Source organism: Sceloporus undulatus, chromosome 4 (assembly GCF_019175285.1).
Source record: "Sceloporus undulatus isolate JIND9_A2432 ecotype Alabama chromosome 4, SceUnd_v1.1, whole genome shotgun sequence".
Classification (NCBI taxonomy): domain Eukaryota; kingdom Metazoa; phylum Chordata; class Lepidosauria; order Squamata; family Phrynosomatidae; genus Sceloporus; species Sceloporus undulatus.
In genome coordinates this window covers 247,648,022-247,664,637 of record NC_056525.1, presented here as the reverse complement: position 1 = coordinate 247,664,637, position 16,616 = coordinate 247,648,022, and the positions used below count along the sequence as shown (strand labels likewise).

Here is a 16,616-nt window from a genome sequence, read left to right as displayed (position 1 = left end):
GCACACAACAACAAGAAGTTGCCTTCTGTAAATGATTCCAAGTCCCTGATTCACTCAGTTCTTAGGCCAACCCAGGGTCCAGGATCTGTTAAGATGAACCATACTCTCAGGTGCACCAAAACTTATTGATCACATTGAGATATTAAGCAGGATGTAGCAATAAAATCCAGGGAAGAGGCAAAGTCAGCTCATGTCCCTTACTGATTGAAAAAGTCCTTTGTCACAGCTGTTATCCACCAGTGTCCCCAGGATGAATGGTTATCATTCAGACTGGTTATCAATAGACTGGTTATCTGGACTTGGAGAATGACCCGATTCCATCCCCTCAGAATGAAATCAATGATCTGATCTTTACTAATTTTCTCCTTCTCCCTTGCTCTAGAAAGTGCTGACACTTTTCCTGGGGGTGTGGGGAATAATCCAGTCTTAGCTAACAAAGGAATACTTTCCCAGGCATTCTAAGAAGGAAAACTTCATATCTAGTCCTTAAGTGTGAGCTGGCCTTGCTCAGTCTGCTAGAGAAGTTGCAACTACTGAAAGTCTCATTTTCATTTTTTAATTGTTTTGTTTTTTTGCTTATAGGCCTGCTTGATTATTTAGCAAATACCCAGTTAATATGTTATGCATCTCTGAATGTGAGTGACAGTAATCATTCCTTGCCAAGTTTTCTGGAAATCCCAAATCCCTACACTTCCCTTTATTTTAGGCACAGCAAACCTCTTGCCTTTACACATAGTTATTTCTTTTGAAGGTTGGCATTCCTCCCTGCCCTGTGTTGATTATTCTCTTCCTTAGCAAGGAACTTCCTTATTGCCCTGAACAAATGTTTGGAGTTGGCTTCTACATAAATGTTATAAAATAATTGTTTGCAGGTTTGCAAGACCACAAAGATTCTTTTCCAGGATCTAAATTGTCTGGGTTATCCTGTTCTAATGTGCTCAGCCTAGGGTTGCCCCTAAAGACAGAGTGGAGCTAGCAACTTGTACAAAATTCAGCTCCTCTTATATTGATTGGTGCAAATGTACAAGATCTTATAACACTGGGATGGCACTGGCTGGCTGTTTGTCACAACATCAAGTTCAGAATGATGATTTTGATGTATAACACCTTAAATGGCTTATAACCTACTTGATTAAATGTGTGTTGCCCCCTTAACATCTTGTCTGTGAATTGAGATCCACCAGGAGGGTCCATTGGATTACTGGTATATCACTGGATTAATTGTTGTTGTCCCTTGCCTTGATCCATGGTGAGAGGTGGGCAAGAAAATAATAATAATACAGTAATAATAATAATAATAATAATAATAATAATAATAATAATAATAATCACCTAGCAAAGCTGGACTTCCAGAATGTGTCACAAAGTTTCCTCAAAGGTGGCTCCCTGGCTGTGGAATGCCATGACATGTGAAAGTTAGGTGACTCTGGTCAATATGTTTTCCATAGGCCTTTTAATAGCATTGCCTACATAATAGAATCAGGCAGTTGGTCAATGATGCATTTTTATATGATTTAGTTGCTGTGTGTTTGGTGGGTGACCCCACTCTGTATTATGTATCATGATGAAGGGTGAGATATAAATTTTAAAACTCAAGAAAAATGTGGCATTTGTGCTTGCACCAGCATGCTCCACAGTTAGAGCTCACCATGGATTCTCCTTCACTAACATCTAGCTAATGTCCATATTTAACTTGGAGAAGAGAAGATTGAGAGATGGTATGGTATCGAGTTCAATACCAGCGAAAGGGCTGAAGCTTGACTCAGGCTTGCATCCTTCCGAGGAGGTCCTAAAATGAGTGCCCAGATTGTTGGGGGCAATTAGCTTACAGTTGTAAACCGCTTAGACACTGTTAGATCAGTATGAAGCAGTATATAAATGAAGCTGTTTGTTTTTGTTTATGTTTGTATGATAGCCATCTTTTAAATAGCTAAAGGAATGTTGTGTAGAAGATGGAGTGAGTTTGTTTATTTCTACTCCAGAGACTAGGATATGGAGCAATCAATGCAACTTACCAAAAAAAAAAAAATCACTTATAAGTTAGAAAGAACTTTCTGACAGTAAGCACTGTTGCAACAGCGGAGTAGTCTGTCTTGGAGCGTGGTGGGCTTTCCTTCATTGGAGGTCTTTAAACAGAGATCGGGTGGTAGCTTTCAGGAGTGGTTTAGTTGTATATCTTCTTCATCTTTGCCCACAAGACTCTACATATTGCTGTTGACTTTCCTATTTTCTGCATTTACCTAACTTCAGCATTGGTTGTGCCAGTCTGTCCAATCCCTGGTGCCATTTCTGGCAGTTACCATCTTGCGAAATTGGGCATGTTTAAAAATCAACAGCCACACAAAGCTCCATTATTAAAACTCCCCCAGTTCCAGTATCTGCCTAAAAATGCCAGCTCAGATGAGAGAGCCATATCATCCTTCCAGAAGATAAGGATGTGTAGCCTTCGCAAGACATTTTCAGAAAGGAAAGGAAATACCTTTTGATAGGTATTCTCTGGAGCATTCTAAGCAAGATGTACTGAACAACAGGCCTGTCTCCTCCTGCTCTGGGCTTTTCGAGAGTGGGTTGGCCTGCTGACTGCAATTCTTCTTGGAACATAAAGCAGCTAAAGATGAAGATTAAGGTGGAGAGCAGCCAAAAATGATACCAGCCTTTCAGCTCTAATTGCCCCAAGTTTCACAGGCCCTTGATACGCTTTTAACTTGTGTCCTTTTCTCACCAAAGTCCATTCAGTCCATGAGTGGAGGCTGAAAATTGCTTCTCCAGGCTAAGGACTCTGTGTAACTGTGGGAGTGTGCTGCCAAGAGTGCTGCCTGGTGGAGCCACATCATAAAATGAATAGATTTTGAACCGAGAAAAGAAGACTTCCCCAGCCTATACATACACAAAGACGCATATAAGCACATTGGTACAATTGGTATTTTTGATTTGTTAGTGGTTGGAGGAACTGGACCAGTCCTGCATTTACCTCTGAAAACCTTGTTCTGCTCTCCTTCCCTAACATGTATCTGTCTTTCAGTAGGTAGGGATTGCATGCTCTCAACCCATCATCATAACTATTTCTTCACTAACACCTTTTCACTTGTGGAGCCATGAGATCTAGCCACTTGTTTTTTTCACTTAAATGAAAGCTGAGATGATACAGTTGAATTCTGCTTCCACTGACACGTTCTGCATTTTTCATGGGGTGCTGGCCAAATAACAGCATATTCACTTATGCCTGGCCTGGTGTGCCTGCAGCAACATCTGCCTACTGGGGAAGGAATCCCAGTCCTTAGTGTCTTTTGCACAGTTTGGTAGACCCACATGGGAAACAGGTGATGGCTCTCTTGTAGTTGCATCCATCCCAGACCGTGGAACTGACACTCTCATTTTAGTTGTATCTGTCTTTTGAAAAGAGGCAGAAAAAAGAAAGGCTAAGACAAGCTCTCTAGAGGAACCGGGTCTCTCCTGATCCCTATGCTTGTGGAAATATAACTGATATACACATGCTTTTCAGCTGTCCTAAGGCAAAACAACCTCTTTTCTAGAGACTCGGAGAGAACTCAGAGAGACATAGGATGCTACATGAAATCATGCTTTGTTATGATGGAACTATATTGGATTCCATATTTTTACTGACTGGCAGTAGCTCTCTTCTGGGTTTCAGGCAGGAGTCTACCAGCCATGCCTAAGGATGCCACATGTCAAACTTGGTATCCTTTGCATGTAAAGTAGGCTAACCACCACTGAGCTATGCCCCTTCCCTTAGTTCTTAGGGGGTTCTGTACCTCTTCGGTAAAAAATGGTTGAAGGAGGTGAGTATGTTTAATTTGGAAAAGAGAAGATTCAGAGCTTTATAATCTTAGAAAGGCGGCGTGGTATAGTGGTTTGAGCACTGGACTACAACTGGATGCCAGGGTTTGAATCCCTACTCAGTCATGGAAACCCACTGGGTGACCACATACTCTCAACCTCAGAAGAAGGAAAAGGCTAAACCCCCTCTTGAGAGAAGACATTGCCAAGAAAACTCTGTGATAGGATTGCCTTAGGATTGCCATAAATCAGAAATCACTTGAAGGCACATAACAACAACAACAACAACAGTGGTAATCATATTTAAATCCCCAAAGTGATGACATATAGAAGGTGAAGTGAGCTTGTTTTTTTCTCTTTAGAGACTAGAACAGGAACCAATGAATTCAAATGATAGAAAAGAGATTCTGCCTAAATGTTAGGAAGAACTTTCTGATGGAAAGTTCTTTGCAGATCCTTAAACAGAGATTGGATAGCAATCTCTTGTAGTAGTTTAGCTACATATTTCACATGGTGGGAACTGGAGTAGGTGGACCTTGAGATTTAGCTAAATATTTCAGCATGACGGGAGTCAGACTAGGTGGACCTTGCAGTTGTGGTCTCTTCCAAATCCTTAACTTTACAATTCTGGTCCTTCGCCTAGATCCAAAGTGAGTTTCATTTTGCATCCTAAGGCCAAAAGTAGTTTGAGAAGGAAAAGCACTATTGGCTGTTCGTGGAGAAGGTTGCACCTTGTGATCATTTCTATATTAATACCTTTCCACCTGGATTTGATACCAGGAGGCTCTGCCTAGCCTCTGCTCTTCATTCTACCCTCTGTTGTAGAGCCTAAAGGTATGAGGTTATAAGAGAGGGCAGAAATAAGAGCATCCCTTTCTGCCTGTCCCATAAAGTTGGCTCTTTTTACTGTGTGAGTAGGTTGGGAGGTCCAATGAAACAAAAAAGGACCATCAGTTGCCTGAAAATTTCTCAAAATAATTTTCCCTTTCTTTGATCAGTGCTAGGACTTATTTTATCATACAAGGAACTCATGGGACAATGTTCTTCCAGACATTGTCCATTGGGGGTCATTCTGAGGCTTCTGGGGCTTGAACACTGGTACTTCAAGAGGCAGGGCATCCAAAACTACTTCTCCGGTCAGGCAAGCTGAGACTCTTCCTTTTCCCTCCTTTGCCCACAGGGCCGCCAATCCTTGCAAAAGTCACTGTGGGCAGCACAAAGGCAGGGAGGGACACTGCTTCAGCCACAACAGAGGCCACCTTGTTTTGGAGCCAGGACTGTTTGCTTCCCTCTGCCCCCTCTTGTGCTGCAACATCACATCCTCTGCCCTTTTTCGTCTGCAGCTCTTTGTCATGCCAGGATGTGGGTGGGCAATGCCAGCAACAGGCCCTGTCTTGTGTTCTAGAGAGGGGAACAACATTGAACTCTGTGTTGCACTCCTTCACTTCTGTCTATCCCTTCCGTCCATCCATGCTGGAAATCTGGTCCTGGTTTAACGCAGGAACTGTCATAATGGCTCCCTGTCCTTGGAGTCATTGCATGCTTCTTGTGTATCTCCTCCTTGTCCTCCCACACAAAAATCCCTACTGTATTTAAAAGCAGTATATCTTCTGCTAAGTGATATAGCTTGTTCTAGATTGGGGAAAAGCCAATAACATGATTTAAGGATGTTAAACTGATGGTGTTGCTTAGGAAAGTAACTCTTTTTCTCCTTCCTTCCTTCTTTTCTTTTCTTTTCTTTTCTTTTCTTTTTCTTTTTTGGCTATTAACTGGTTGCTGAGGCAGTACCATATCTTTTAATGTGGATGGGGTTGTACTCCTATCCATACCCTTGCATTTTAAATGCTTCTCAATTGTTTTAAATTAGTCCTGTTTTTTATAGGATCTTTTTATTTGATGTTTTTTAATCCAAGAAGGTCAAAGATCTGGAAACCCAACCTTGTGAGGAATGGCTTAGGAAGCTGAGTATGTTTAAATTGGGGAAGAGAAGATGGAGAGGTGACTGATAACCATATCTGAGTGCCTGAAGGGAGACCTTGTAGAAGATGAAGCAAGCTTGTTTTCTGCTGCTCCAGAGACTAGAATACAAACTAATAGATTCAAATTGCAAGAAAGTTTAGGAAGAACCTGCTGATAGCAAGAGCTGTTCAACAGTGAAATTGCCTGCCTTGGAAGGTTGTGGACTCTCCTTCTTTCAAGGTTTTTAAACAGAAGTTGGGCATCTCCTTGAGTCCTTTAGCTGTGTATTCCTGAATAATAGGGTGTTAGACTATATATTTCTTGGGACCCTTCCAAGTGGTTTTATTATTCTGTGACTGGTTTTGGCTGGATTTTTTAAAAATCTGTATCCTGAGATCCTTCAGTCCTGTATTGGTGGAAAAGGCAGGGTATCAAACAAACAAACAAACAAACAATTAGCCTGAGACTCCCCAAGTCCTCCACCCAGCAAGGGCATAGGAGAAAGAGTAAAAGCTTATGCGTGCATCTACACTATAGAAATGATGCAGTTTGACACTGCTTTAAGTGCCGTAGCTCCATCCTATGTAGAATCTTGGGATTTGTAGTTTTGTGAGGCACCAGCAATCGTTGTCAGAGCAAGCTAAAGGCCTTGTAAAACTACAAATGCCAGGATTCCATAGGATGGAACTACAGCACTTACAGGGGTATCAAACTGCATTTTTTTTCCTACCCAAAGTGGAACCCCCTTCCTCAGTGTCATTGCCCATTCTTATTTGAAACTTGCGAATGATAGAAAGTATTGGCATGCCAACCATTCTGCCAAATAGCTACTCTGAAAATATGCATTGCCTGTAACTAGCCCTCAAACTAGTGCCCTGAAGCTGAAAAACACATGTAATTGCTTTCCCCCAAAGAACAGTTATTATCTCTATTGGTTGGCCTGGTTGCAGCCCTCAATTAGGCCTCCATGTTCCTGGAATTAACCAAGCTCTGAGTGATGGTTGGAGGTAAAACATTTAAGAACTAGCTGGTGGCCAAGGGACCAGAAGTCTCCTGAATGGCTCAGCCAAGGGAAGGAGGACTCAAGGCTGCACATCTACGCTCACGGCTCCTTAGCTTTTTGGATGACCGTGTGTCCTGTTTTATGGAATACAGTCCTACATTTAAAAGGTGATCTAAGAATAGTTCTCCTTTTGAAGGCATCCTCTCTGTGAAGGGCTGTGCCCTGTCCACGTCTGATGTAAAGATAAAGAATTATAAGGAAGAGAAAGCAGAAACCTTCAAGCTGCCCGTGAGCCACAGTTAGCAGCACCTGGACAGTGTACTCAGCAAACATGCAGGGTTACTTGCTCCCTGCCATGAGTGAGATGTGTTGTAATGCTGTTTAAATTGTAAAAAAAATAATTTGTCATTTTGCAGTTCTAGCTATAAATTAGCAACAGGGGTTCTCACACTTTGGGCCTCCAAGTGTTTTGGACGTCTGCTGCCGGAATCTCTGGACCAGCTGGCTGGCTAGGGCATGTTGGAATTGGAGTCCCCAAAAACCTGGAGAGCCAAAGTTTGAGAACCCCTGAATTAGCATCTATTATTTGCATTTATTAGCTTTTAGGTTCAATGGCTTATGGAGCCTCTGCTGTTGACTCCTGGAGGCTCTGCTTCATTCCACTTCCTGCCCTGTTGCTGTTGTTGTTGTTATTGTTGTTGTTGTTGTGTGCCTTCCAGTCATTCCTGACTTATGGCAACCCTAAAACAAACTTATCATGGGGTCCTCTTGGCAAGATTTGTTCAGAGGAAGTTTGCCAATTGCAGTATGAAGTTGAAGGCTTTTATGGCCAGCATCCATAGTTTTTTGTGGGTTTTTCGGGCTGTGTGACCATGTTCTAGAAGAGTTTGTTTCTGACATTTCACCAGCATCTGTGGGTGGCATCTTCAGAGAATACATTTGCCAATTACATCCATGCATTTTTCTGCCACAGCAGCACTCTTGTTTCAAAAGTGGGCCTATCAACGGAATGGCTATTATTCAGATTCATGGGCTGCATCTACACTGTAGAATTAATGCAGTTTGACATTACTTTAACTGCCAGGGCTCAATGCTATGGAATTCTGGGATTTGTTGTTTTGTGAGCTATCTAGCCTTCTCTGTCAGAGAGCTCTGGTGCCTCCCCAAACCACAAATCCCAGGATGCCGTAGGATGGAGCCATGGCAGTTAAAGCGGTGTCAAAGTGCATTCATTTTGCAGTTTGGCAGCAGACATGATTCTTCTGGATTGCAGCTAGTGGAGAACAAAAGCAATGGGAACAGAAGTTTAGAAAAGCTACTTTGAACTACAACTCCCAGAATATAAATGGGAAAGGGCTATTGCCTTCATGCTGTGCTTGTGATCTTCTTTGACACACCTGCTTAGTCACCATGTTAATGCTGATCCTACATTTTCCTAAGTGGCAGCTGCCCTGCCTTTGCAGGGCAGACAGGTGCCCAGTCATCTGCTCTCACACAATGTCTCCCACCGGATCTCAGCCAGTTGGGATGGACTCTTCAGCCAGTCCCCAGAATCTAGCTCCTTATATCCCCAAGATGTAATTTGAGTTGTCCAAAATCATTTTTGCAAACCAACCTGACTCTATCCATTTTGCCTGCAGATTTGCTGCAAAAAACTGAACCGTTTTCGTGTTTTAAACTTGCTGTGTCGATCAGCCAAAGAGCCCTCCTCCCTTCCCTGCTCCCACCCCACACTTGGCCCAGATTTCAGAGCCAGCTGTGGCACCGTTATAATTGCCACTGAGAAATTTTCCGCACCTGCAACAGCCCGCTGTCTCGAACATCAGGCTTTCAAATGAGTGGCAAGAAAGGAGGACTGCAGGTTGATGGAACTACTGCAGTGTGATAAACTCTCTCTCATGCACAAACATACATACATATACACAGTAATGACCACTTAAGTGTGAATGTGGCAGCCAGGAGTGTGAGTGCACACCTGTTGGAATGTATGAATGATGCTAAATGTTTCTTTTCTGAAGAAATGGATTGGCTTTCAGTAAGGAACATGGCTGCCCTTCACTCGTTTGTGACCAAGAGGTTAAAAATGCATTTCTGCTGGTCTAACCAACATAACATTTGTTTCATGCTCATTGTTGTGACCCATGCTGGATTTATCTTAGCCATCTTCATATCTCGGGAATGCCAGTGTTCAATATCAACACAAATTTCTTCATCCTATAGTTGGATAAAACCCAATTCCAGCCATACCCGATGTATGCCAATTGGGTTTTTTTTTAATTCATTTATATCTGTTCTCCACTTTGTGCCATTTTATGTTAACAGGAGCATTGCTTTCTGTGCTGTTGGAATTGGACTGGTCTGGAAGAGGCTTTAAATGATCTTGACCTCATAAAACCACCTGGGGTTGTTCATTGACCTTGCTCCTGAGCAGGATAGGTGTAGCCCCCAGACTCAATTCATATTATTGGTAGCACTGCCTATTCATCAGCCTGTATCCCTTGTATCATGAAGCATTCTGCATTTCTGAACGTATCAACATCAGAAAGAGGAAGGCTATTCCTTTCTTTCCTGGTACAGAGATGTTTACCTTGCCTAAAATGCTATTTGGTTCATCACCATCCACCCATTTTTTAAAACTGTTTACAGTGAATCCATTTGGATAAAAACTTTCTCCTGGAAAGGGATGCCCTCAAGCACTTGTTTGCCACTGGGATAAAAAGACAGAGCATTTTTTGTTCCCTGATGTTGCAGGTGGGCAATGGCAAGGACTAAGGGTCTGCATTAAAAAAAAAATTGCAACATGAAAATGTTTGGTCGTGGAGATTTTCTACCCTGCTGGAATTGCTTCTCTGTTCCTTAAAAATGGAAACTCAAATCTGTTTGGCCCACCTCTGTTGCAGATTCCCTGTCTTGATCCTGACTTTGCCAAACAGATTGAAAATGCCACCCTCAAAAAACACACAACTGCTTCCAAGCCAGTTGGCATTGACAGCAGTGCTCCATGTTCGTTTGATTTCATTTTTTTTTGTTGTTTAAAATTTGTATTCCCCTGCTGCCCATTTGTGTTCCATTCTGTTGTCCTCATGGTTCTGTTTGTTTCCCAGTTACTCAGCACATTAAAGAACTCCTGGAAAGGAACAGTAAGAAGAAGTCCAAACTGAGAAAGAAACCCAAGCCCTATATCGAAGATCACGATGGTAGGGTGCCATGGCTGGGCGCTCACTGAGCACCTTCCTCTCCTTAGATGTAGATGCCAACTCGCTTTATCTCTCTGCAGCTTCTTTAGCCTCCACTCAGAATTTTCTTCTTAACATTGGCTTCATGCTCTTTCTTTCTCCTTTTAACTGCTAATTTTGGACATGCCTCTCCAGTGGCCAAGCTCAGATTGACCGCTGCCCATTGTGCTTCCTTCAGCAGGGGCCCTGACCATGGGCTGACCTTTGAGGGGCTGTTTTTGCTTGAGACCCAAGGCTTCCATGGGGGTGGTGGGGGTGGAGGCAAAGGATGCATCATGCAACCAGGCAGCTGCATTGGCAGTGATGCAAATGAAACAGAGACAGGGCTGGCACAAGCAGGGCTGGCCTGAGAGGCACTGTTTGCTCTTAACTCGTCTCTGACTAAGCGGCCTCACATGAGCAGGTCAGGAGCTTGTTTGCATGCAACATAACTGCATCACATTTTAATACAGAAGAGTAGCTCATAATCCAAGCCATGTTACTGGTGTGTTAATATCATATGGTTTCTTTAGATCAGAGAGTTACAATGCCAGATGATGACAATGACAATGACGACGATGATAATGATGTTCTTTTTGTTCTTGTTACTGTGATTACCATCATTGTCCACCATTACTGTCACTACTAATAATATACAATAACATTCAAAATCCACAAAACAGTGATAGCTGTTTAGCAAGACAAAAAGAGATGCTACTCATGAGGTCCAAATTGCCCCCATCCTTTGTTGGGTAGAGAGCACTGAACTGAACTGACCTTCTAAAGAAGCCCTCCACTTAATAACTAATAATACTTATCTGTAATGTTCAAGGTAGTTTTACGTAGTTGTGGCTAGAATCAAAGACATAGCCCTGTTAGTATGGAATATCAGTATGCAAAGACTCCTTGTAGCACCCTTGAGACAACTGGGCAAAAAAGTTGTATTATTATTATTAACCTTTAGCTATGAAGTAGACCAAGTCTATGAAAGCCCATGCTACAACTTCTTTTGCGCAGTTAGGCTCAAAGGTGCTACAAGATCCCTTTGCATACTTGTTGGTGTTGGTGTGTGCCTTCAAGTCATTGCCAACTTACCAAGACCCTAAGGTAAATCTGTCACAGGGTTTTCTTGGTAAGATTTCTTCACATGAAGTTTGCTATTGCTTTCCCCTAAGGCTGAGATGACGTGACTTGCCTGAATGCAGACCTAACACAGGTTTTCTTGGCAAGATTTCTTCAGAGGAAGTTTGCCAACATTGCTTTCCTCTTAGGCTGAGAGAGTAGGACTTGTTCAAGGTCACCTAGTGAGTTTCTGTGACTACATGGAGATTTGAACCCTGGTCTCATAGAGTCCTAGGCCAAGTGCTCAAACAATGGCGCCACACTAGTTTTTAATTTTACATACATTATCCCAGTAAGTCTTCCAATCGGCTTTGATTGCCATTATCTGCACAGTGCAGATGGAGGGATTGCTCAAGCAAGAGTAGATTTCCAAATCTACATAGTGAGAAAAGCAGCAGAGGATTCTTACTGGAAAAATCCTGGCTGATGGATCAATACTAGAGGCTAAAAGACACATGTCTCAAGATGCTCTGGTAGTCTTTTTATTAGTAGAAATTCCTGATGAGTTTTGGTCTTGGGCACATTCCATTGAATGCTCCCTGGTTTCTGTTTATTTCTCTAATGCCCACTATGCCTTCCATCCAGAAGGTCCCAGCTCCGATTTGTGACACCCCCAGGTTTTTTAAAATTAAAAAATATTAGGTAGCTGCTGATGGAAACGGCCTCCCACTGTTCAAGACCTGGGGAGAGGTTCTGCCAGTCAGAGTAGAGAAAACGGGGGTAGATGCAGTCTGGTTCAGTGCGAGGCCACTTTATTTGTGGTCCATTGGCCTTCTTCTGTATTGCATTAAAGGAGAATCTTTAACCCAGCCTTCCCCTGTCAGAAGCCTCCAAATGATTTGGACTACAACTCCCATAATCCCACATTTGGTATAGCTTTACTCCAGGGCTGCGCAACATGGCATCTGCAGGCCACATGTGATCCTCAAAGCTTCCATGGCTATAAAAAAAAATCCTATAGATCAATTTCTAGTGCTGTGCTGTCTTGTATAACGTTGCCTCCTGCCAGCCAGACCTGCAGCTCCGTTGCACCTGTTTGAACAAGGCTCCCTAATTTATTTAAAACATGCACATTAATGGATGTACATTGCGGCATAATTAACTGGAGCTGGTTAACGGGGCTTGCAGGTGTGTTGCCTAATATAGAGAGCAGACTCTTTATGTGTCTCTGTGTTTTAAAAATACCTCTGCACAGAATGTAGGAGCAGAAGCTGAATGAAGACAACCTTGGGAGTCCATGTGTGTGTTTTAAATGCCCTTGCTCCCTTCAGGGACCCTTCTGAGGAGTAATTACAGATCTGTTTACTCAAAGCCTCTTCTCCACTTTTAACCCTTAATTAAACAGAGCTGGATATGTGTGTTTTTGTTAATCCCCGGAGCTCATAATGAAGAAGGGTAGATGTCCACTTGAAAAGAAGGCCACGTGTGGACAGACCCCTTGAAGTACTGGTTTTTCATGATTGCAAAACTAGAATGATGTTGTTTGTTCATCAAGAGTTTGGAATCCTTTGTGCTTCACCTTGGAAGCTTTGTGGGCACCATTTCACACTGTTAAGTTACAGCACTCCGATTCTACTTTTAACTGCTATAGCATAATTCTGTGGAATCCTGGGATTTGTAGCAATAGCAGTAGCATTTACATCTCTTTACCGCTTACCAGTGAACTAGCACTCCCTGCGGTTTACAGTCTGTAAGCCAATTGCCCCCAACAAGATGGGGACTCATTTTACCAACTTATGAAAGGATTGGAAGGGTAAGTCAACCTCTGGGATTGAACTCACAAACTTATGGCTTCAATACCAGCATTTAATCACTGTAGCACCAGGGCTCCTTATCTTGGTAGTTTGGGGATGCACTAATGCTCTCTGGCTGAAAAATCTGAAAGTTCCTCCCTAAATTGCAAATTCCAGGATCCCAGAGGAAGTTGTCATGGCAGCTAATCTGGAATCATAGTGCTATGGTTGTGTAATGTGAAGGGGTCCCTAGGAATCAAAGCCTAAAGGGAACTTCAACACAACACAATTCTTACACGATGAGTAGCCATTATGGAAACATCCTGTGGAATGCTAGGATTTGTATGCTGGTGATGCACTAAAATTCTTTTGGCTGAGAATTTTAAGTATTCTTTTCTAAACTGTGAATACCAGGATTCCATAGGAAGTTCCCAGAGCAACCTGGCAATTAATGTAAAATAATACTGTAGCTCTATAATTGTGTAGTATGATTATAGGAAAAGGTGTGTGTATGATTACACACACACACACACACACACACACACGGATCTTATTATTTGCTGGTATTTGGTTCTAGGACCCCCCATGGAGAACAAAATCCATGGATGCTCAAGTCCCATTAAATATAATGGCAGAACAAAATGGTGTCCCTTATATAAAATGGAAAATCAAGATTTGCTATGTGGAATTTATACTTTTTTGGAATATTTTCAAGCTGTGGGTGCTTGAATCCATAGATAAAAAAATCCGTGGATAAGGAGGACTGGCTGTATATATGCCCTGGCAGAGGGGTAAAGGCAGAATGAGACAGTTTAGAAGACACAGAAGACACAAGGCTGTGACCCAAAATGACATTTCATACGGGAAGCCATTTCATGTGAGAAAAACACACACCATTGAATATGGTACCTGTGCTTCAGGTTTTTTCTTTCTGTGAAGATGTAGTGAATGAAGAAAGATGCAGCTCCTTCAAAGCCAAAGTTCACAGGATGCTAAATGTATCACTTGTCTTTGTGTGAGTCTTTCTAAGGTTATAAATAGCTGCTGCTGGTGAGAGGTGTTGTTTTGTGTTGGAACTGTACCATGGCTATTAACCCTTTCCACTGCCACCTTGATCCCAAAGAAAACCAGCTCCTGTTGACTTCAATTGGAGCTTCCTCCTGTGGCAGATTAATGCCTGGGAAACCTGAGGTCACATCATGGTCCCAGTCCTGATCACACCTTCCTATGGCTGCTAGTTACAATTTTTAGAATATTCACATGAGTAGAAGGGTCACAGTAAGTGCTCTGCATAATCTGGTCCTAGCTACTGTAGAAATGGGGGTCCTGCCCTATAAACACCTTCTGCAGTGTGTGCTATGTCTCTTTCCATCCCACCTATCCATTCTTGGACTAGAGTGCAGTGGCTCAGAGCCAGAGCTGCTAAAAAGTAGGAGGCACTACAGACTGGCACTTTGTGCCAGCCTGACTGCGGAGTAGGGCTGAGTGTCCGAACGGCCCAATCCTAGTTCCGACACTTGGCTGCCATCATGGCACATGGCTGGTCAGATGGCTCACCATGATGGTGTCCGTGGCGCACAGTGACCAAACAGTGCTGGCTGGAAAGGGTGCCAATGACGCCCTTTCCGGTGCCATGGCATGCGGCTGCTGCGGCACCAATCTAGGGCATATAGGGGCAGCGTTTAGCTGTCTGTCTGTATAGCCCTTAAGTCTTCTTTTTAAATTCCAGCTCTGTCATTGGCTCCATGAGTTTCTGTAAGAGTGCTAATTTTCTCAGCTTCTGTCCTCCCTCTGCAGTTGATCTAACTGTTGGGATGAAGACACAACAATTCCTTTTGCTCCTTTCCATTGGCCAGGCAGGCTGTGTCTCATGAGAATTAGAATTCAACAACAGCTGAAAGGCCAAAGAAAGGCACATCTTTGTATTAATATGTGCCTTTTTGTCAGCTTTCGCTTGTTGTTTGTTGTTGTGTGCTGTCAAGTCTTTTCCGACTTATGATGTTACTAAGGTGAACCTATCAGGGTTTTTTTTTTTGAGGGGATTTGCCATTGTCATCCTCTGAAGCTTCGAGAGTGTGACTTGCTCAAGGTCACCCAGTTGGTTTCCATGGTTGAGTGGGGATTTGAACCCTAGTCCCCATAGTCATAATCCAGACCACTACACCACTCTTTCACTTACAGCAATCCTATCTTGGGGTTTTCTTGGCAAGGTTTCTTCAGAGGAGGTTTGAAAGTTGTCATCTGAGGTTGAGAAGGGGCGACTTGCCCATGGTCTCCCAGTGAGTGTCCATGGCTGAGCAGGCACTTGAATCCAGGCCTCCCAAAATCCTAATCCGATACTCAAACCACCATATCATGCTGGCTCCCATGCTATGCATCTCTTTTATCCTACGGAATGGAGAGAGCAAAGACTCAGGATCAGTCTAAGGGAGTTTGAAAGAGATCAGGTTCTTTCCATTGTTATTTCTGGGGAGACCACGATACGAGATTATCATGGTATCTCCAAAATAACAGTAGTCAACTACTGTAGTTGCAAATGAACCACTATGTCATGCCATAAAGTCTGGAAACCAAGTCCTGTAAGGGATGGCTGAAGGAGCTAAGGATGTTTAGACCTAGAGAGGAAAAGATTGAAAGGAGACAGGAGATGGCCATCTTCAGATACCTGGACAGCTAATGTCATGTGGAACAGGGAGTGAACTTCTTTTCTGCTAGTCCAGAATATGGGGCCCTGATCCAATGGATTCAAACCGCAAGAAGGGAAATTCTGGCAAAAGATTAGAATGGGATGGATGAAGTGTGCTCCCCTGCAACTGTATTTTTAAAAGCCTTCAACCCTTCCAGACTCCAGGTCTGTCCTTTTTGTGGGCAAAGGGATGTGTGGATGTGTGTGAATTGCTTGTTTTGGAAGCCTCCAAGAATGGCCACTCACATTTTAAATATGTGGCAAGGCCACCCAGCACTGTTAGCATCACAAATAGCTGCTTTTCAGAGTCTTTTCAGCCACTTCCAATTTGGGGTAGGCGAAGGGTTCTGGGGTCAAAAATTATGACCCCCCAAACATGCCATTAACTACGGCATCCCACACTACAAGGGAATTGGACTTGCAGTCCCTTCCAACTCTGTGATCCTGTGAAAAACAGAGGACGATGAGCACAAAGAGACACCCAGGGATAACAGGAAGCACAAAGCTGAGACCAGTTCACCCCAGAGACACTTGCGAGGTGTGATGGGACAGACCATGCTACTAAAACTGTGCTACTAAACCTAGATGCTTGTTGAAATCTTTCCGGATGAGCGCTGACATGTGGAAATCTCGCTTCCCTGTTTTCTCCACTCCAGTGTCAGAATTGTTGGCAGAAATACAACCTGTTTTCCCTTGTTATTTTTAGACCTCTCCCCCTAAATAGAATCCAGCAAAAACCTGCTGAGTGTGTTGTCCAGAGAAGGGGACCTTGGCTGTGGTCGATGCTGCTTAGATCATTAAAAGCTAAGTTACTGAGCCATGGAAGCTCTGGAGCAGTTTGATATCTCCACTTTGGTGGCTTGTGAGAGAATTGTGAGAGAATTGGGGAAAAGAAAAAGAACAGAGATTGTGGAAGAATATGGCTTGATACAAGAGAACAGAAAGGAGTTTTTGTTTAAGTACCTCAATCTGGTTTTTCCTGAGAGTTGGGTAGAATAGAGACTTTCCCATTCTGACAAGAGGCCCATCTGTTAGTGTTTAGTAAGTATGTCCTTTTTTTAGAGGTGAAATAATTCCACATGGACAGACACAAATGTTTC

General features: G+C 43.0%; 1 protein-coding gene across 3 annotated transcripts in view; it reads left to right on the top strand.

The window, feature by feature from the left end:
• Positions 1–16,616, top strand: part of ARHGAP39 (Rho GTPase activating protein 39) — a 250,817-nt gene that overhangs the window by 214,448 nt on the left and 19,753 nt on the right. For 2 of the 3 annotated variants that reach the window (XM_042465530.1, XM_042465529.1), the window contains one exon: positions 9,865–9,957. The exons of the other annotated variant lie outside the window; for it this stretch is intronic. In XM_042465530.1, the coding sequence (XP_042321464.1) occupies positions 9,865–9,957 (93 nt within the window). The remainder of the gene's footprint in view (positions 1–9,864; positions 9,958–16,616) is intronic. 3 annotated transcript variants of the gene reach the window in all.